This window comes from Amphiura filiformis, chromosome 11, assembly GCF_039555335.1.
Source record: "Amphiura filiformis chromosome 11, Afil_fr2py, whole genome shotgun sequence".
Taxonomy (NCBI): domain Eukaryota; kingdom Metazoa; phylum Echinodermata; class Ophiuroidea; order Amphilepidida; family Amphiuridae; genus Amphiura; species Amphiura filiformis.
Genome location: NC_092638.1, coordinates 49,735,672 through 49,759,090, shown reverse-complemented (window position 1 = coordinate 49,759,090; position 23,419 = coordinate 49,735,672). Strand labels below are relative to the sequence as shown.

General features: G+C 36.0%; 2 protein-coding genes across 2 annotated transcripts in view; one reads left to right on the top strand and one right to left on the bottom strand.

The window, feature by feature from the left end:
- The window catches only part of LOC140164946 (diphthine methyltransferase-like), a 145,980-nt gene that overhangs the window by 39,246 nt on the left and 83,315 nt on the right, over positions 1-23,419 (top strand). The window lies entirely within an intron of this gene.
- On the bottom strand, positions 12,340-18,736 carry LOC140163741 (beta-1,4-galactosyltransferase 6-like). Its single transcript, XM_072187058.1, has 8 exons — positions 18,565-18,736; positions 17,698-17,817; positions 17,397-17,450; positions 16,047-16,300; positions 15,197-15,313; positions 14,481-14,668; positions 13,808-14,026; positions 12,340-12,662 (listed from the first exon to the last, which is right to left on the bottom strand). The coding sequence occupies exons 1-8, from the start codon at positions 18,734-18,736 to the stop codon at positions 12,350-12,352; spliced, it is 1,437 nt and encodes a 478-aa protein (XP_072043159.1). The 3' UTR covers positions 12,340-12,349.

The window sequence follows — 23,419 nt, the reverse complement described above, 5'->3', positions numbered from 1 at the left end:
GTGCATGTAATAAATAAAAACATGTATAGTGATCGTCCAGAAATGAAGGCATAGGCCTACTATAGGCTTCTCTGTATCTAAATCTTAGTGGTTTTTGTATTGTCGTGTATATAGGTGTAGAGTGATACCAAGGAGGTTTATAAGTTTTGAAAAAAATAATAAACAGGCCCATACAATTAATATTTCTGGCACGGGGTGATGAAATCGTTTATGTAAAATAAAAATCAATTATAATTTCAAGCGAATTTTAGAAACCTAGCCTATTTGTCAGTGTGCTGGGTTAGGATTATAGGGTTATGTTATGTATATTATAGGTTAGGTTATATGGTTAGGTTAGGTTAGGTTGTGTTGTGCTAGGGTTATGTTAGGTATATTATAGGTTAGGTTATATGGTTAGGTTAGGTTGTGTTGTGCTAGGGTTATGTTAGGTAGTGCTAGGTAGGCCTACGTTTAAATATGGGATAAGGGTTGCCAGCAAACACAAAAATGGTTTTAAAACGTTATAAACGTGTTTTGGTTTTGTTCAAAACGTTTTAATAACGTCGGGTTGTATAAATGTCATGAAAATGTGTTAAAAACGTTTTATATGAAAAAATCATTGTAAAATATTTTTGGCAACTTGACATTTTTTTAATATTTTGTAAACACTACCGTAAAACCTCGTCTACAAGCATATAGAGTGTTTGTGATGACAGCTTAATTAACCCAAGCGCTCTTCATAAACCAAATCATAACATTATGGAGCAAATAAATCATCGAAACAAGCGTATACAAACAAGTATTATTGTGTGACCAATTTATTGCATTGGCATAATTACTGATATTAATTTAGCTTTCATCAAAAACACTCTATTTTTTAGTCTATATGCTTGTAGACGAGGTTTTACGGTATATCAGAATGTTTTGCAGCAAGTTTTCGAAATTATTTTTGAATCTTTATTAAAATGTTTTAAAATGTTTTACACCCTTTCCTTCTATACCATTTAAATGTCCCGATGTTTTCTGTATAACGTTTTGTGGTTGCTGGGTCACTAGACAAGATCAGGCTAGGTTGAGCTACACGTACATTAATAGGTATTAGGCTAGGTATGGTAGACAAATAATTTACTGTCATTTTCTTTGGAAAGGGGACCTTAATATACGAGGGTCATAATATGTTGATATGCTGAAATAGAGGGGTTATAAACACTGAAATACGTGGAAGCTTCCTTTTTCAAATAAATATTTTCATTTAGGATGCTGGATCACGAAATTCTCCTTTAAAGGGGGAATGATGCACTTTGAGTCTGGCCACTGACATTAATTTCAGCGGGACCCCTCTTCCAAAGAAAATGACAGTCACCTTAACTTTGTTAGTGCTTTTTTTAATACAGAGGGTGTTAAATCTGTTATTATATCAAAATTGAAATAACAGATTTGCAAGTTCTTTCCACAATGATGAATCTCTCATCTACGCGTGTGGATTTCATCACCCTGGGTCAGACATGTTATTGATTATAGGCCCATATACACAAATTTAAGTTTTTGCAGCTGAAAATTTTTACCAAGCACAAATCACCAGAAGATATATAGTGTTCGTGTTCAAAACTACTAGTAAGTACAGAAAACACCGGTAATCCCATCATATCTGTACGATATACTCAAACGTATATTATTTTAAATCGCCAAAATAACCCGACAAATGATTGTCTGATACGTACACCGAATCGTTGAAGAGCTTCAGTGTCATGAAATAAATTTCAACCTACTAATTCAATAATTTTCAAAAGACTATAAAATGTCAAAAAAAATGATTTCATTATCAGTTCGATGTGATGAACATCAAGTTTGGAATTAGTGTGGTCTTCTACGTAAAAAATACATTAATGGGAAAGTTAACATAATGTACACGTGCACTAATAAATGTAAAATTGCTCAAATGAAGGCTATCGTTTTTTCTTAAAATTAATTTCCACACGATTGCAATGTAAGTTAAATACCAAAATAAAACACCATGTAAAATAGAAGTCTACGTTGGTGCAAATGTGACAGAATCCAATATATTGAATACAATTTCGGAATCCCGAGGTAAAAACAGTCAACAAGTCATTAGTTTCACATTATCAGTTATCTGATGAAATCTGGACATTATGACGGCTAAATTTATAATCATAATGTTTTTGGCACCGTGGATGCTTTTGAAGATGTGGTATAATTTGTTAAGGGCTGGGGTATGAACGTTTGGACAGTATTTATTGTGGGACATTAGAGCACATCAGACATATCGAATTGCATTCTGAATACAAAGAATGTCATTCTGATATCAAATAATTTTGATTTTTTGAAATTCGCAATTTAATACACATTTTATGGCAAATCATTAAAAATTGATATTTTTGATATTTAACAGTACTTGAAGTAAACTTTATAAACCTGATGATTTATACTTAAAGTGTATGTAGGTGGGATGAAAAGCCGACGATCAATTGAAAATTTTGACCTTTCGTATTGAAGATATGGATTGTTTCCCAAAACACCAAAAAAATTAGGTCTTTTGGGGAAAAAATCCATATCTTCAATATGAAAGGTCAAAATTTTCAATTGACCGTCGGCTTTTCCTCCTGCTACATACACTTTCAGAATATGTCATTAATTTACTTCGAGGACTGTTATATATCAAAATTTGAAAAATATCAAATTTTTATAATTTGTCATAAAATTTGTATTATATTGTGATTTTCAAAAATGAAAATTATTTGATATCAGAAAGACATGCTTCGTATTCAGAATGCAATTCGATAGGTCTGAGGTGCTCTCATGTCCCACAAAAATACTGTCGAAACGCAATAAATGCTCATTCCAGATCCCTTAAGGACTGAGACGAAAATGGGTTCAATAATAGCAAGTGTCGTGCAATTCTGAGAAATGTACAATTAAAAACAATTTTTAAAAGTATTACTCCATTATCTCATAAATCATCTTGTTCCGGGTTTTGTGGGAACGGGCCACAAATAACAAATTTAAACAAAAAATGGAATAGGTGTACTTAACTTTTGTCAGAATAATGGTGTATGTATCCAGCAAGATTTCAGTCTTCTGTTTTTCCAGTCACGGTGTCTTCTTATCAAGCAGTTCCAAACGTCTTTCGTACGCTACGCATGCCATTTTCTTTCTGGAACATAAAGTGGAATGCGTGTTCATTTAAACAGCCAAAGAGTTCTGGTAAATCGACCATAAACGTCACGTTTACTAATTAAAGCCATGTATGATTTGCTCCAGCGACATCCTCGTTTTTTCTCGAATTTCTACTTTTTGCGTGATTTTAATGTCAACGGTGTACTAAAATATCATGTTAAAGACTAAGCCTGAAGTGATCAAATTATAGTAAAATTTGAAGAGTTTTAAACCCGGTGTTTCTTTCATTTTACTTCATCATTTCGGTGGTTTAAAATGATTAGAAAGCCTCTCAGTTGTTACTAATATCATATGATCATTTTTGACAAAGAAGAGCTTATTTTAGATTTGCCCAAAATTATACATTATGGATTAAGGGGGTACTACACCACTGGCCAATTTTGTGCCTATTTTTTGCATTATAGCGCATTGGTGACAAGTAAGATATGTATATTATAGGGGTAAGGACTACAACTACTGTACTGAAAGTTCAGCAACTCAAGGCAAGTAGTTATTGGTTTATTGATCAAATATTGGTTTCCCTCATTTTTGACTGAAATAAAATTTCCAGTGCAGTAGTTGTAGTCCTTGCCCCTATAATATACATATCTTACTTATAAGTCTGCATGCTTCTGCTTCTATACTCTTCAACGCTACAACTGTAACCAGACGAGGAGGGAATGGCGACAAAGTTACCTAATCAGGCCACCTCATATGATGATAGATGACAATGAAGAATGAAGATGATGGTGATTATGAATGATAATGAGGATATATTTTCGTGTTTCATTTATTTACGTTAAATATTTTGATTTGCACAGTAACACCGATTTTATTAGCCCGAGATCCCTGTCTAAAATTACAGGTTTATATTTGACAGACTGCCAGTTTATTGGAATCATTACGAATTAATACTGATGTGCATATGTGAACAAAATTGAAAGCATAGGCCTACAATGACAAATAAACCAAATTACTTACGGAATTTGCAAAGGAAATTTGAGAAATTTAAGACGACAGTTCGAGTTCGGAGCAACTGAGCTTGGACTGCATCACAGCTTGATTCTATTGTCATTCAATTTCGCGGCACTTGGCCTAAATTGGGCACTTGACGTTATCACATCTGCGCATGCTCAATGGGCTATTCCAGTTGGAATCCATACACCCCCTAGGAAGACATGACCTTAATCTAAGGCCATGTCTTCCACAGGGGGTGTATGGATTTCAACTGGAATAGCCCAATTTGAAACTAAATTCACGGCATTTCGTTTCTCAACGCAAACCTGTAATTATACTAGCTAAAACGAAAACCTGCCAAAATAATAGATTACACTTGACCTACCTACTTGACCCGGACACTTGACAACGTGCTGACTGCTTGATTCAATCAAATGCAAATAAACATAAAAGCAAGTAAAACAAAATTAAACAAAATTTAATTTAATTTGTTTAAATAAAACAAAATAATTATATCAAATAAGATAAAATAATAGTAATACAATATAAAATCAAATCAAAATAAAATCAAACAAAACAAAATAAAATAAAATAAAATAAAATAAAATAAAATAAAATAAAATAAAATAAAATAAAATAAAATTGGAATGAATTCTAATAAAACTTAAATAAAATGGGTAGAGCCATATTTTCCAGTTTTAGTCAGGTAAACTGATATTGGCCTGTAATTCTTCCGCATTTGTTCAAAAATGGATTTTTTTTAAAGCAAAGAACACATAAGCCAAAAATCGCATGATCGTTTTTATATTTCCATATGTCTTGCTGTTCCTATCAACACGTTTCCCCAATCCCGAGAAGAATCATGCACATGGGGTGTAAGTGACACCCTATATCAAGCCTTAATTCTTTTATAAAGAATGCACACCATTTCTGGTGTGTATCAGCTTTATCTCAATATGAGTGATATTTGATGTACTTGCTATCAGCAGTAGATAGAGCATTGATGAACTACTTACCATACCATAAGTACTGATAGAAAATAAAACTGTGATTGTGTGATTTTAGTTTATATACAATTGTTGTTATGTGTACCAATCATACTTTGTTTTCAATTAAATACTTGGATTTTGTGAGCTTAATCAAACAGTGTATTTGTGTTGTGCATTCGTGTGAGTTCGGGTAAAAGGTGATTTTGGCCTTGAGTCCAGTACGACTCGTAACACTATCAGCAGTAGATAGCGTATTGATGAACTACTTGCTATCAGCAGTAGATAGCGCATTGATGAACTACTTGCTATCAGCAGTAGATAGCGTATTGATAAACTACTTGCTATCAGCAGTAGATAGCGCATTGACGAACTATCAGCAGTAGATAGCGTATTGTTGAACTATTTGCTATCAGCAGTAGATAGCGTATTGGCGAATTACTTGATATCAGCAGTAGATAGCGTATTGATGAACTATTTACTATCAGCAGTAGATAGCGTATTGATGAACTACTTGCTATCAGCAGTAGATAGCGTATTGATGAACTATTTGCTATCAGCAGTAGATAGCGTATTGGCGAATTACTTGATATCAGCAGTAGATAGCGTATTGATGAACTATTTACTATCAGCAGTAGATAGCGTATTGATGAACTACTTGCTATCAGCAGTAGATAGCGTATATATGAACTACTTGCTATCAGCAGTATATAGCGCATTGATGAACTACTTGCTATCAGCTGTAGATAGCGTATTGATGAACTATTTGCTATCAGCAATATAGGTAGCGTATTGATGAGCTACTTGCTATCAGCAGTAGATAGCGTATTGGCGAATTACTTGCTATCAGCAGTACATGTAGATAGCGTATTGTCTGCATTGATGAACTACTTGCTATCAGCAGTAGAAAGTGCATCCAGCATTAGATAGCGCACTGATGATCTACTTGCTATCAACAGTAGATAGTGCTTGGATGAAGTACTTGCTATCAGCAGTAGATAGGGCATTGACGAACTACTTGCTACCAGCAGTATATAGCGTATTGTTGAACTATTTGCTATCAGCAGTAGATAGCGTATTGATGAACTACTTGCTATCAGCAGTAGATAGCATATTGATAAAATACTTGCTATAAGCAGTAGATAGCGCAGTGATAAAATACTTGCTATCAGCAGTAGATAGCACAGTGATAAAATACATGCTATCAGCAGTAGATAGCGCAGTGATAAAATACTTGCTATCAGCAGTAGATAGCGCAGTGATAAAATACTTGCTATTAGCAGTAGATAGCGCAGTGATGAATTACTTTCTATCAGCAGTAGATAGCGTATTGACGAATTGCTTGCTATCAGCAGTATATAGCACAGTGATAAATTACTTGCTATCAGCAATAGATAGCGTATTGACGATTTACTTGCTATCAGCAGTGAAATACTTGCTATTAGCAGTAGATAGCGTATTGACGAACTATTTGTGGAAAGTAATTTCATTTCATTTCATTTTTTCATTTCATTTTATTTGCCAGATAAAAAACATTAAACATACAGTAAAACACATACAATGATTGCACAATATTAAAAGTATATAACATTTTCAATTGACCAGCAATTAACATGAGTTATTTTCATATAGTTATTAAAGGCAAGACTCAGTCCATGATGAGGAATCCAAGACTCCCTCGGTGTGCAAAAACAGGAGAACAAGACACAGAGCCTCTGGCAGGGATAGCCAAGAGTAACAAAAGTCACTTTCAAAGTGGCTAAACCTAAAAACTCTGCAAAACAACACATCAAAACAGAGATCACACCGAAGGAGACAGGATTTCTCCCCATGAACTAGAGTGGGGTAAATGAAAAAACTAACCATATTACATAAGAAACACTCAATAAAAATCAATTCCAGCTGAGATTTTTGAAGTGCTCTTTGGAATTTGTTAAAAACCCATTTAAACTGAAAAGAAGTTGATTACGGAGATCTTGAGGAAGTTGATCAAAAAAAGCAGGAAATCTGTTGAAAACAGTGAATTTAAAACCATCTGTGCGAGCATAGGTGTGACTAAATTTTAAATTCTCGTTGTGGCGGGGATTCACTGAGATAAACTTAAAGGGATTGATATCATACCTCCCATACAAACATTTTGAAACAAAAGACAAAGCAAGGTAAATATATCTGTTACGCATTGAAGATAAACCAAGCACTTCTTATCTGAAATTGTAACTAAGCTCCCCCCGGGGAGCAGGAACACAAACACGAGCCAGAAGTTTTTGAGTTTTTTCAAGTGATTTTAAATGACCAATTTGGTAAGGAGCCACCCTGGTATTCCGTATTCCAAGATGGGTCTACATAAGGTGGAAAATAATCTGACGAGAATATCTGGATCGTTACAACGGACCAGCCGCCTAATAAAACCAAAGAGTCTTGAAGCTCTTGAAGTAACATACTTGACATGATCACCCCATTTCATATTAGAGGAAATTAAAACACCAAGGTATTTATAACTTTGGACTACATCAATGGGCTTATTAAGAATGACATACGATGGGACCTGTCGACCAGCAACATTTCTCCTGGATAACCTCATGACCTTACATTTGTCTGGGTTTAAAGCCATCTTATTAATATTGCACCAGCTAACAATTTCATTTAAATCATTTTGAATGATATTGACGTCATCTTCCGAGTATAGAGGCCTATAAAGAAGCGTGTCATCTGCATATTGTGGAAGAGGAGACTGAACAAAATTTGGAAGATCTAAAACAAAAAGATTAAACAAAAGAGGACCCAGCACAGACCCTTGTGGGACACCTGATTTAACAGGGACCCACTCAGAGGATGCCCCTCTGAACTGAACACATTGGTAACGATTTAAAAGAAAGGAGGCGATCCAGTGCCAAAGCGGACCACAAATGCCATACAGATGAAGCTTCCTTAAAAGAATAGAATGACTGACCTTGTCAAAGGCCTTACTCCAGTCAAGAAAGATGACGTCAACATCAGGGGGAGATCGTTTATCAAGAATTTGGGACCAGTGATGGCAAACCGTAGTCAGGAGAGTGGTACAAGATCGACCGGATATAAAACCGTGTTGTTGAGGAGAGATGAGCCCGCTCGTGTACATATACTCAACAACATTCCTTGTAACAACCCTTTCCAACAGCTTGCCAACCACGGAGCACAAAGATATCGGTCTATAGTTTTCAATGCTACTAATGTTACCAGATTTGTGTATTGGGACGACATTTGCTCTTTTCCAGTCATCAGGGATTTTACCCTCACAGAGGGAAATATTAAAAAGCAATGAAAGAGGAAATGCAACCTGGGCTGCAGTATGCTTAAGCATGGTGGATGTTATACCATCAGGTCCAGGTGCTTTGCCATTTTTTAAAGACCGGATAAGTTTAAAAATCTCATGTGAATTAGTGGAAACATTGGTCAAAAAAGAAGAACCTTGATGACCCTCACACCAAGTATCCAAAAGGTCAGAGTCATCTGAAGTAGTGAAATTTGAGGCAAAAAAATCATTGAACGCATTTGCAATGACAGTAGCATCAGTAATACAAGAATCATTTACTTTAAAAGATGTCGCACTGGGTTTGGCCTTTGAGGCACGAACAAAAGACCAACACGTTTTGCCATGACCAGAATTATCAGAAGCTATATCAACAACATAGGAGTGATACTCTTTTTTGAGGAGAGTTTTCATACGATTTCTACACTTCTTATATTTGTTCCATTTTTCAATGTTGTCAGGAGATTTCCTACTGGCTTTATATAAGCGCTGTTTCCTTCTGGCAAGTTTTAAAATTTCATCTGTAACCCAGGGTTTCTTAACACGTCTTCTAGATTTTTTGCTGGGGATAAACTTATGAATGCACTCGAGATATCTATCCTTAAAAATGCACCAGGCATCATCAATACTCTTATCGTGGAGCAGCTCATGCCAGTTGGTAGAATCAAGCTCACCACAGAGAATCTGCCCTTGAATACAGAAGAAAAGTGCCAGGAGGAATTGTTTGCTTAGGCGCAGACAAATTTAATTTAAAAGCAATACCAGCGTGGTCACTACCACCCATCCCTTGGTGAGGGTAAACTTCATTCATGGAACTTGTGTTGTTTGTATACAAATGATCAATAAGTGTTCCATCAAGACTATCTTCAGAATATCTGCGAGTTACAAAAGTGATAAGTTGAGACATATTTAAAATATCAAGTGTTTCAATAAGTGAATTATACAGTCTTGTGTCACCATCACAAAAAGTTTTGGATGACGGTTGGTAATGAGGTGCGTTTACATTAAAGTCCCCAACTAGAATTACAGTAACATAAGAATTTATTTTGGTTAAGATGAGTTCTAAACATTCATTCAGGTGAGCAAAGAAAGAACTGTCTGGTTTCTTGGGGCAATACAGGCTACCATACAAAACTTTGCCTTTCTTGGTAGAAAATTCAACCCAAATGATACTAATATTATTACTTTCAAATTGCGGAACTCTTATAGGGTTTAAAAAGTCTTTTACTCCAATCATGACACCTCCGCCATGGCGATTGCGATCACGTCGGAAAAGTATGTATGAGGGGTCCACTATTTCGGCGTCAGCTATGTTCTCGCCTAAAAAGTTTCATTTACGGCCACAACATGAGGATTTTCGAAATCCAAAAGAGCGTGAAACTCTTGCAGTTTGCTTACTATACTGCGAGCATTAAAGAATATTGAAAAAATATTGTTTGAATATGCAGAACATGCAACCGATGAGTTGAGAGAAGAAGAGAGAAGTAATTGATAACAGCTTGATTTTATTGTCATTCAATCGCCAATATTGGTCTAAATTGGTGAATTACTTGATATCGATGTCAGCACAGCACAGCATATTGGAAAACTACTTGCTATCAGCAGTAGATAGCACACTGGAAAACTACTTGCTATCAGCAGTAGATAGGGCAGTGATGAATTACTTGCGGAAACAAAAAATACTGCCGGTACACTTGACCATATACCATTTTTGACCAAAGGCAAGAAATAGTAAAATAAAATCATCTACTATTTCTATGACTAAAATGAAATACAATAAACTATCTCTTCAATCAAAATAAACCTGAACTAAGCTAAAATAATTTTAAAAAACGTACATCATAAAACGTTTTACCGTTCGTATTGAAGATATACATGACCTAAAAAGACCCAAAACGATTTAGATCTTTTGGGAAAGTTTGGAAGAGCTGAGTCGCTCTCAAGTCAAGAAAGTGACGTTTTCTTAGACCCTGTTTGCACAGAAAGTCAATGGCGAGTATTTACTGTTGTGCACCATAAAGGGGATGGAGTTTTACATATATTGGCTTTCTTTTCACCTCACCCGTTTTGATGTTGTTGTCTTTTTGTTGTTGATATGAAAATAAACTTGATTTGATTTGATAAAGTAGCTAACTACAGGTACTACTGACTGATATGTATTGATGAAGAAGTTATCTAACTGCTGATAAGGGTATTGATGAAGTTTCTATTGCCACTGATGCTATAGTGTTGATGAAGTAACTATACTGATACGAGTATTGATGACGTATCTATCTGTTGCTGATATCAGTAGTATTGATGAAGTAGCTATCTACTGCTGATAAGGGTATTGATGAAGTAACCATCTACTGGTGATGTAGGTATTGATGTAATAATGAGATAGTATTTGTAATAATATTTATAATAGTCTTATAATAATTTTACAGCGGGTCACTATAATTCTCTTGTACTTTTCAATGTTGTATATAGAGTTACTGCTATAACGATATTGATGAAGATGTATACTGCTGATAATAATATCAGTTTTGATAAAGTAGGTATCTACTGCTGATAAGGGTACTAATAAAAATGTTCTACTGCTATGATATACAGTATTGATGCAATAGCTATCTGCTGATATCGGTATTAATGATGTAGTAATCTACAGCTGCTGATATTAAAATTGATGAAGTAGCTAGCTATCTACTGCTGATATCAGTATTGTTGAAGTAGCTATCTACCGCTGATAAGGGTATTGATGAAGTAGTTATCTACTCTATTGATACAGTAGCTATCTACTGTTGATAAGAGTATTGATGAAATAGTTGTCTACTGTGATAAATTATATCAGTATTGATGCAGTAGTAATCTACTGCTGATATCGGTATTGATGAAGTTATAGTTATCTACTGTGATAAAAGATAAAAATATTGATGCAGTAGCTATCTATAACTGCTGATATCGGTATTGATGACGTAGTTATATCCTGTGATAAAAGATATAAGTATTGACTCAGTATACTATCTACTGCTGATTAGGGTATTGATGAAGTAATTATCTATACTGTGATAAATTATATCAGTATTGATGCAGTAGCTATCTACTGCTGATATCGGTATTGATGAAGTAGTTTTCTCGAATTGCTTATTTTTGCATGATTGTAATGCCCAATCTTGTACTAACATTACCATGTGAAAGACCAAGCCTCAAGTTCTTTAATTATAGTAAAATTTAAGTTTTTATTATAAATTCGGAGATCTCTGGTTTTATTCCGAGTTCACCGATCGAGTACATGTATAGTGGCCACATAATTAATTCGGTGATAGTGGCTGACTATACAATGTTATAAACATGATAAATATATATCCTATGTATAGTCCCTACATCAACAAGAACTCCTGTTCAGGTACACATTATTGATGGTCACAACAAATAATTAATGGACACTCTCTGTTCGTTCGATACTTCATATGTTTGATGCGGTCAACTCTGCCGCTAACACTATCCCTACTCAGTGGCGGCGCCAGGATATTTTTTCGGGGGGGCATTAGGTGGGCAAAGTGAATTTCAGGGGGCAAAATCAACCAATTTTGCGCAAAATTACCGCAAAAAGTGGAATTTTTTTCGTACTTTTGGGTTTTTTCTCGGGGGGCAACAGGGGGGCAAGAGTTCTGACGGGGCCATTTGCCCCCGGCCCCGTGGCGCCGCCACTGTCCCTACTGCCATAACCCAAACCCTATTGAAAGGCACAAGTAATCGAACAAACGAAATGTCAAACAAGTGGGGGAATTAGTCATACGAGTTCATTCTGTCGGCTCGATCTCATGATCTCCTTCATTTCCCACTTTATCTACCCTTATACTTCTTTCCTCGTTCATTTCTGACATTTAACATCACATTATACATAAAATTATACATTCCAATCCATTTTTGTTTTCTTGTCGCAAACGGTCCAATCTTATAATTATCTTATTGTATCTTTGATTCACGATTTCTTGTTTTTCCTTCCTCTTCGATTTTGTCCACGTGCGACTGCGGATTTATCCGCGGCTGTAGCTGGAGCGTCTGCGGACTTATCCGCGGCTGCAGCAGGAGTCGCAGAAACTGCGGCTTGGATTGGCTGAGGGTTCACCAACTTCTCCGGACATTCAGTCCAATTTTTATTCCAGTCCAAGTGCTGAATATCTACTGAAATATTTATATAGAGCGGGAAAAGAGTCACGTTGGGTTTGGAGTATTCCAGATTACTCAGACCGTCAGAGTATACTCTTTCTAAGTAGTATTTCAGTAAACACACTCTGTAAAAACAAGATGATAATGACACAAATAATCAATGTGAATTATGTATTTTCTTTACGAATACTTAGTGAATTTTGTATATTAGCACATGTTTGTATTCCAAGTTTAATGTTGAAAGAAATAGCAGTTGATTATTTTTGTTTGGTTTTGGTAAGGTACATCCTACCCAGCAAACACAAAACGTTTAAAAGATAACGTTTAGTGTAGGGTTATATAACGGGTATAAACATTTAAAAAAAACATGATTGAAAACTTGTTGTACACGTAGCCTATTGATTATATAAATAAATGTTGGTAGTCCATAGGTCTATTTTTGTCCCGTCTCGATGTAGGCCTATGTCATTTTTAAATAGTATGATTGATTTACTGATTGCTTACTTGATTGCTTACTTGATTGATTGATTGATTGATTGATTGATTGATTGATTGATTGATTGATTGATTGATTGATATATTGATTGATTGATTGACTGATTGCTCGATCGACTGAACGATTCCTTGATCGGGATGAAGCAGAGATTCACAAGATTTCGAATATGCGAGATGCCATTGAGGTCGGATCATTGATTTAGACCCGTTTTAGTTTGAAAAACTTTTTTAAATGATTTTAAACCAAAAATGTCAAATATAAAATAATTGAACTTAAAACCAAACAGAGAATAACATTCCCGTTTGTTATGTACATGTATACAACTATACATACCATTAAATAACGACACTAATAAATTTGGGGATTTATAGTAGGCCATACACGATGCCAACCCAAAGCCTTCTGCACACTTTACTAATTTGGCTGTCCCAATACACACCTTATAAACCATAAGCATTCAGGGAAGGGACGCAGCGGCTCAATATAGGCGCAGTCTCCTAGTCTACCCACATATAACCATCGCAACCAGGATCAGCTCGCCGAGCAACGTACGGGTATAAACCGAGATAATTAGGCAGCTAGGGGAATTTCAAGTTAGCGCAATTATTTTCAAGAGAAAATTTTACAACAACACCGGGGCTCAAACTCGGGATCTCTCGCACTGAAGTCTGAGTGATGCCTACTCTGCCCTACTGTGCTAGCTTGACTGTCTAATCGCGATTATCGAACTGTCATGGGGCGCAGAGTCGCATCACAATAATAACATAGGCCTACCGTCCTGTATTTTTCTTGGCGCTTTTGTGATCTATGACGTTGTACCACCCCATCACTCCCCACGGCCTCGTCTTGAAGAACCCTAACTGCCGTATACGGCCCAAGATGTCATCATCCTCGCCTCCCCAGCCCCAGTACACGTTGGGGAAGCCGTTGAACCTCTGTATTTGGGTACGAGTAAATCCAGTTATAGCACCAAAGAATCCATTGTATAAAAGTCTGTACGTAATACCAAATATAAAACATGACGGTTAAAATACTATATGAGTTGAGGCATTTGTTTTACTTTATAGCCCATTTTTGTCAAATGTCCCACATTGAAAATTGCCTTACGCCCTTCCTCCCTCCCTGAAAAAGTCATGGCTACGCCACTGCCATGGACTAATACCTGAGGCCTAGCGTGGGCAAATTGAGTGTGGCTGGTCCTATCAGGACCTAAGTATGTTTCCACACGTAACAAACAATTTTGCTTGAAACACTGAACTTGACCCATGATCAAACATCAGCTATCCAAATTATTGGACACAAGTTTAAACAGTATAACCAAACAATTGAATACCTAAGAGGAAGAAGGGTGTGGTGTCAAACACAATATTATGAAAGGCAAAACAATAGATACACAAACAAACAAACAAGCACCCTGGCAGACAAACAAACAAACAAACATTCTTACTTGTAGCCCCATCTATCAGCACCGGAGAGGAAGTGTCTTGGCATATGACTACAGCCGTAATAATTGGCGTAATTGAGAGGTATGTGGTCCACATCGTGAAATATAAAGCAATCCCAGTGGGTATAATTAAGGGCTTCCACAAACCCGACATTCATCAGCATGGCGCGGTTGAACTTCAAGCCGTTGGCCTAAATGAGGGAAGAAGTTCAGCAGAAAATAAATAATCAAAATGACCACTTAGTTACAAGCAAGTATAACACGTTCGACGTTTCAAAAGATTACGTATAATTTTACCCATTTCTTATACATTTAATAAAAAATCATTATAGGCCTATATAAGATTATAAGAAACCCAAATTTTTGAAACATCCCAGCATTATACTTTTTTTTTTAACGATAAACGTTTTTTGGTTTTGGTCAAAACGTTTTATGAAATAACATTTAAATGTCGGTATGTCAAGAAAACGTTTTTAAAACGTCAAAATGTTATTGCAACATTTTTGGCAAACATTTTTACACAAAATATTTTGTCAACACTTTTAAAAATAACATTATGTTTAGAATGTATTGCAGCAAGTTTTCACAAATGTTTAAAAAAAATATTTTAAGTTTTATACTCTTTTATATATACCCATATATACCCGATCCCTAATACCCGACATTTAAACGTTTTCTGTAAAACGGTTTGTGTTTGTCGGGATGTTATATACCGTTACCTGTTCCGCGACGAATATGCCGAATTCAAGGTATTGTCTTTGTAGAAACAGAACGAGATGTTTAAGTAAGATGGGAAGATGGTAGTGACGATCTCGGAACGGAATTATGATTGCTACCTGTAGACAAATAATACAGTATGTGTATACATGATCATAGAAACATGTAGATTTTTTGCTCTAAGAATTACGACACGTAAGTTCTAACCACGCATCGCTCCAAACTAATTGTAACTTTATCCAGATCGAGAAGATGTATGGACAACTTATGTTTGGTTGAACATCGTAACTAAACTATTCCAAGCTCCCGTGGCCGAGTGGTTAAGACACAGGTCTCGCAAACTTGAGTTCCTGGGTTCAATTCCCAAGTGGGATCACTTTTTCTGCTTGTCTCCTTTACTATTTACGACGGGGAACCTGGTGAAAAATGCGCAACTTTATGCAACTTTCAGGAGCATGGAGTAACTTCGCGCAACTTTATACAACTTTGAGGACCTTTTGGGCAACTTTGTACAATTTTGCGCAACTCTGAACAATTTTGCACAACTTTGTCAACTTTGTGCAACTTTACACAATTTCACGTAACTATGAAGAACTTTGTACAACTTTGCAAAATGTTGCGTAACTTTGAGGAACTTTGTGCAACTTTGGACAATTTTGCGCAACTTTGAGGAATTTTTTGGCATCTTGGCAAAATCAATTGCGACTCATCGCTTCGTGGCTCCATATCGCTGTTTTTGCGCTTTCCCCACCCCCCTCAATCTCGTATGCAATCGGTTCATGGAAGAAGGTCGCAAGTGCCCTAGTACAAGGCACTTCTGACCTTCTTGCAATCAAGAAGCGAGTAACTCACCTTCCATCTGGGAAGACAATGTGCAGGAACCCATCTTCCTCCCGGGACATAAATATAATCGTCTAAAACTAACGCATCTGCTAATATTTCTTCTATTGTAGGCTTGTATATCCCATTTGGTGCGTCGTATAGCCTATTTACGAGAGCGTTGGCGGCACTAACAAACTTCCGTACTTTCAAGATGGAGGTTTGGAATATCGCCTCTTCAGCTTCATACATGCTGGTTTTACTAGTGTCGATTGTCATGTTGCTTTCTGGAATTTCATGCGATGTGTGATACAAAAACAGTTAAATATTGAGGGATATAAAGTTAGGAAACGAGATAGAAGATAATTTAAGAAGAGCACGTTCAGTGTGATAAGACGGCGTGCTTATAGTGTGCGTGTACTGCACTGAATCCCTAGCTGTTACACTTTTTAAACACGTTTTAACGTTTTAAACGCTTAAAAGCGTTTAGCTAAATTTTTATTATTATCTACGTATACCTTTTCAGAAAAAGGTTTCATATTTTGAAACCTACACTCTCCTACACATCACAAATCCAAAATAAAATCAACACCGTCCCTTTGGTTTACAAGTTATCACACTTTCTAAACGCATCTTAAACACTTATATCCGTCCAAATCACCGTTTAGCTAAGCGACATGTTTGGATATCAAACATCAACCTGTATATAATCTAAACACAAGCTTCTAAAAAGTGGTGTTTAGCTTAGCCTAAATCCTATATAATGTAAGCACAAATTAAACATAGTGTTTAGGTTGGGGTATAAGTGTTTAGGATGCGTTTAGATACAAATTCAAAGTATGGTAACTTGTAAACCAAAGGGTGGTGTTGATTTTATTTTGGATTTGTGATGTATAGGAGAATAGGTTTTAAAGTATATGAAACCCTTTTCTGAAAAGGTACATGTAGACAATAATAAAAAATTTGCCTAAACGCCTAACGTGTTTAAAAGGTGTTACAGCAAGGGATTTATAGTGTGAAGAGGGGACGCTTGCGTAAATTTCGTAATTTCGGCACGTCATGCATTCAAAGATCATGAAGATAATTCGTCAATGGTATTGCAAGTAGCGGTAAAACTACGTTATTCTACATATTTTGGTTTGGTCAAAACATTTTTTTAAATAACATTTAAATGTCTGTTTATAAAGATCATGAAAACATTTTTAAAACGTTATCTGATATTATCTTTTCTTTGTTAAAAAGCAACGATTTATGTTGGAGTGAACCAATTTCTTTGTCATTTACATAATTTGCAATATTTGGCTTAATTTGGTCTATTTATGTCTTCTTTGTATAGATATATTTAATAATCCTTACTTCGCCTAACAATTATTATGAACTTACCGTCACCAGGTATGTCTATTTCTGGACAAACTACAGTTGGTAAACTCCCCGAACCTTCAAAGAAAAAAACACACAACTTTTTAACATACGACATAAACTGACATTTTGTTTAACTTTTACTATTTTGTGTTTCGATTTGTCTCTCTGTCTGCCCTTCCAACTCGCTGTCTCGTTTGTTTGTCTATCTGTCTGTTTGCATTATGTAGATCCATCTCTGTCTCGGCTCTCTCCTCTCTCTCTCTCCCTCCCACCTCTCCATCTCTGTGGCTGCTGTGATGTTGTACCTTTCGAGTGATCTTACCTCTCCCTACAAGATGTAATCTTTGTGGATCTGCATTCAGGAGGTCATCAACGCTGTGTTGTAGCTTACGAAACCCCTCCATTAAACCTGCTTGATACTTTCTTGACTCTTTATCAGCACCTATATAAAAAAAAACCCAATAACATTATACTGAAAAATGGTATCATATAGGCTCCAAGAGGGACCCGGGGCCCTCCCTGATGAAATATCAACCTCGCTTTCAAAAACCTGGATCCGCCTTTGTAGGTCCCTATAATCTTGATTGTGGTTACAGGTAGTACGAAGGGTTATAGGATGATTAGCTATAGCACGGAAACCCAATAACTAAGTCATATAGGCTAAACACTAATCCTTTCAACACTAAACTTTACCATATAACCGTACCCTAACCTAAGCCCTAACTTTAACCTGCGAAATGTACATGTCAAATCTCAATTATTGGACATGTTGAATATTCCCCAGTCACATTCAGAGGCTATGGAAGATGTTAAAGGTGGTTTTTTTTGGGGGGGGGGGGCAATGGTGCCTGGCCTATATTATTGGGTGGCCTTTTCCACTTTTCCATGGCCACCAAAATTATTGTTGGCCGAGCCCACCCCCGGGCCTCCCGGTTCCAGAGTCACTGACATTATAGATCAACTGAGTAGGCTACCTTTGTACGCACGCGGAAAAGGATATAATAAATAGTGAGATTGCGATTTTCAAACGTAGCATCGAACGTACTATCGTGGAATCTATTCAAAATAGATTCCACGTACGTTCGATGCTACGTTTGGAAATCGCAATCTCTCTAATATGGAAGAACGTCAAAATTATTTGAAAATGTTAATCATGGTGTTATGGAGTGTTTAATGTTCAAATACCTACCATACACAGTTTGTAATGAAGTCCACAAAGCTAATGTTGAAAATGTAGCAATAAGGATCAAACCCCACATACATAAAACCAACGTTCTCTTGATGGTTTGAAGACCAAATGTCCTGCACGTCCTCAATAATGTACCATATATCATGGACGGAATTCTCATAATAAAACTCATCTTGATTTGATTGAATAGTCTGGTTTATTCCAATGCAAAATATAAAGTGACTCGAAGCTGTATAGGTCTACAGAAGCTTACAGAATCGATCACGGAAATACCAGTAAATCGCCGACAATTACTAACAAGTATGATACAGGATAATTTTAAGACCGAGTTCTCGGTTTAAGGTTTGACACTATTTTAAAGTGTTGTGATTTGGTAGTTCACAGCATCTTGCGAATGGTAGTCAGCCTTGGTAAAAATCGCATTGCTCATTTCATAGCGAGTGTGTAGAACAATTCAAATATACCTTTGTAGGTCCTGTGGTTCTTGAGTTATGTTGTAGGAGGGCTGAAACACCTGCATAAACGTACATAACTCATTACCAACGATAAATCAAGCAAGGTTTGAAAGTATATGGTTTGTAGAATGAACATTTGCAAAACATCAAAGGATTTTTCAATAATATAGTGATTCACATAAATGAAAATCGATATTTTTTTGCTGCTTCGACCAACAGTACCTTGTCTACCCTTAATGGTAAACAAACACGGTGTCCCATCTTTATTTACAAAACTACGTGTATTTATACATCTGGTCCATTAACCATCCGTTGATATCCATTAGAATGAGAGTCATTATAATTATAAACAGAAATAGATGAAATCAACATGATCAAAAGATGACGACGATGAACCTTCACAAATCATAAAATTTGTCACACTAAAGGTGACACAAATTGCAGAAGAGTCGTACGTTGTTATTGCTAGTATATCCCAGTGATATCCAATACACTAATCTCGTTGTAATCGCGTTATCTCATTTTTCGCTATATTTTAAAACAAATGGAATAATAATATTACACCACGGGCCGACCTTTGGTCCTTAGTGCAAAGTAACACTCAAATACGGAACACTAGTGATACGTACTTTTTACATAGTAATAAAAGGAATATCATTCAAAAAGAAATAAAAGTAAAATTTGGCAACAATTTTAGCCTATCGCCGGTCAATAGGCTATATGTGACGCCCATGTCAAAACCAGACACTTTTGGGCAGGATCGTAAATGGAGAAATAACCAATTTTTTTTATACACAATTTGGGTTTGTTGCGAATTTGTGATGTTATTGTTATTAATGTTTAAAATATTGTCTGATAGTTTCAGATCGGAATATAACTGGCATCTTGTATTTTTTGAGACATTTTTCAAGGTAACTCAACATTGTCAATAATATTTTTAAAGACCGATATCTCAATTTCCAATTTTATAATACCATAACTTACGAACTCAATATCCTCGCTCAGGAATGTCCGATTTCATTGGAGAAAACGGCTATATTAAAGATATGTAAAAACCTCAACATTGATAACCTGCCCAAAAGTGTCTGGTTTTGACATGGGACGTCACATACGAGCCATGTGGACATCGTAGTGGGTGCAATTATTCCTAATTCGCTCACGCTCAAACGGAAATAAAAGCGTTCCTATTTATTTCGCCCTTTTGCTCAGCAGAATACACTCTCCCACTGACCTTAGGGGAACGCCGTTCTTCATGGCGAGCACTGAATATAATACTTATTAATAGTCCCTTGAATGCTACCTACTGCTGATAAGCATGAGAAAGGTATTGATGACGTAGTTATCTGTTCCTGATAAGGGTATTGATGAAGTAGCTACCTACTGCTGATAAGGGTATCATGAAGTAGCTACCTGCTGCTGATAAGGGTATTGATGAAGTAGCTATCTGATGCTGATAAGGGTATTGATGAAGTAGCTATATGCCTCATGCTGATAAGGGTAAAATTTTAAATAAGTTATATTTTGGTTTAGGTAAAAACGTTTTAATAACATTAAAATGTCGGGTTATATAAAGGTCATGAAATCGTTTAAAACGTTTTGTATGAAAACACACTACAACAATATTTTTAAAATGTTTTTGAAATGTCATTGTAAACTATTTTTGCAAACATTTTGGCCAAATATTTTGTCAACACTTAAATAACATTATGTTTAAATATTTGCACCCAGCAAACACAGAAATGTTCTTAAAATGTTTTTTACAAAACGTTTTAATAACTTAAATGTCGGGTTATATAAAGGTCGTGAAAACATTTTTAAAACGTTATTGTAAATATTTTGGGCAAACATTTTTTGCAAAATATTTTTTCAACCCCAAAATAACATTCTGTTTAGAATGATTTGTACGAAGTTTTCAAAAATGTTTTTAGAATGTTATTAAAACGTTTTAATACCCTTTATATAACCCGACATTTAAATGTTTTCTGTAAAGCATTTGTGTTTGCTGTGCAGTAAATTACCAACAAATGTTATTTAATGTTATGAAAACATTTTATACCGTTAATGTACCCTTTATGTAACCCGACATTTAAACGTTTTCTGACAACCTTTTATAACCTTTTGCGAATGATGTCGAAAACGTTTTGTGTTTGCTGGGTACCTGCTGCTGATAAGGGTATCGATAAAGTAGCTACCTGCTGCTGATAAGGGTATTGATGAAGTAGCTATCTGATGCTGATAAGGGTATTGATGAAGTAGCTATCTATTGCTGATAAGGGTATCGATGAAGTAGCTACCTGCTGCTGATAAGGGTATTGATGAAGTAGCTATATGCCTCATGCTGATAAGGGTATTGATGAAGTAGCTATCTACTGCTGATAAGGGTATTGATAAAGTAGCTATCTGCTGCTGATAAGGGTATTGATGAAGTAGCTACCTGCTGCTGATAAGAGTATTGATGAAGTAGCTATCTGCTGCTGATAAGGGTATTGATGAAGTAGCTACATACTGCTGATAAGGGTATTGATTGATAAAGTAGCTATCTGCTGCTAATAAGGGTATTGATGAAGTAGCTATCTGCTGCTGATAAGGGTATTGATGAAATAGCTACCTACTGCTGATAAGGGTATCATGAAGTAGCTACCTGCTGCTGATAAGGGTATTGATGAAGTAGCTATCTGATGCTGATAAGGGTATTGATGAAGTAGCTATATGCCTCATGCTGATAAGGGTATTGATGAAGTAGCTATCTACCGCTGATAAGGGTATTGATAAAGTAGCTATCTGCTGCTAATAAGGGTATTGATGAAGTAGCTATCTGCTGCTGATAAGGGTATTGATGAAGTAACTACCTACTGCTGATAAGGGTATTGATAAAGTAGCTATCTGCTGCTAATAAGGGTATTGATGAAGTAGCTACCTGCTGCTGATAAGGGTATTGGTGAAGTAGCTACCTACTGCTGATAAGGGTATTGATAAAGTAGCTCTTTGCTGCTGATAAGGGTATTGATGAAGTAGCTATCTGCTGCATGCTGATAAGGGTATTGATGAAGTAGCTACCTACTGCTGATAAGGGTATTGATAAAGTAGCTCTTTGCTGCTGATAAGGGTATTGATGAAGTAGCTATCTGCTGCTGATAAGGGTACTGATGAAGTAGCTACCCACTACTGGTAAGGGTATTGATGAAATAGCTACCTACTGCTGATAAGGGTATTGATGAAGTAGCTACCTGTACTAATGATAAGGGAATTGATGAAGTAGCTACCTATGCTGATGATAAGGGTATTGATGAAGTAGTTATCTGCTGCTGATAAGGGTATCGATGAAGTAGCTATATAAGAGCATTGATGAAGAAGTTATCTGATGCTAATAATGATATCAGTGTGGATGAAGTAACTATCCATACTGCTGATATCGACATTAATGATGTGGTCATCTATACTGCTGATATTGAAATTGATGACGTAGCTATCTACTGCTGATATCAGTGTGGATGAAATAGAGATCTACTGCTGATAAGGGTACAGTACTAATGAAGTAGTTTCTACTGCTGATAATGATATCAGTGTTGATGCAGCAGCTATCTATATTAATAATCTGCTGGTATTGAAATTGATAAAGTGGCTTTCTACTGCTGATATCAGTATTGATGAAGTAGCTATCTACTGCTGATAAAGGTATTGATGAAGTAGATGTAATGCTGCTGCTGATATCAGTATCGATGAAGTAGCTACATACTGTTGATAAGAGTATCAATGAAGTAGTTATCTACTGTGATAATGATATCAGTATTAATGCAATACTATTAAGGGATGAAATAAAAACTCGACCGGCGGTTGACCGCCGGTTCCTATTGTTCTAAACAATGGGAACCGGGCGGAACCGGCGGTCAACCGCCGGTCGAGTTTTGATTTAATCCCTAATGCTATATACTACTGATATCGGTATTAATGATGTATATTAACCGGAAAAGAAACACGTTTACAGAAAGCGTTAATATGTCTGGGTATATAGTGGGCAAGTTTTTTGATTTTGAAAATTTGGATGTAAAACATTGTAACATGTTGACCAAATATTTTCCACAAATGTTTACCAAAATATTTATAAAAATTTTACATTTTAAAATGTTCTTTAGTGTTTTTTTTTTAATGAACACGTGTTAAAAGCGTTTTCAGGACCTTTATATTCCGGGCTTTATATAACCCGACATTTAATGTTATTAAAACGTTTGAACCAAAACGCGTTTATAACACGTTTTAATACATTATTTTGTGTCTGCTGGAAAGCTATATTAAAATTGAATACCTGAGTGGAAGAAGGGCCCAACTCCCAATTTTTACAAAAATGAGTTAGACCCAGCATTTTATTGCCAGCAGACTGATCTTCCTTGTGTGTGAAAGAT

Coding starts and splice junctions, on each gene's coding strand:
- LOC140163741 (XM_072187058.1), bottom strand. CDS start 18,736: ATGAGTTTTATTATGAGAATTCCGTCCATGATATATGGTACATTATTG. Junction 17,818..18,564: donor TTCATTACAAACTGTGTATG/GTAGGTATTTGA, acceptor TTTTTTATATAG/GTGCTGATAAAGAGTCAAGA. Junction 12,663..13,807: donor GCCAAGAAAAATACAGGACG/GTAGGCCTATGT, acceptor TTGTTTTTACAG/AGTGTGTTTACTGAAATACT.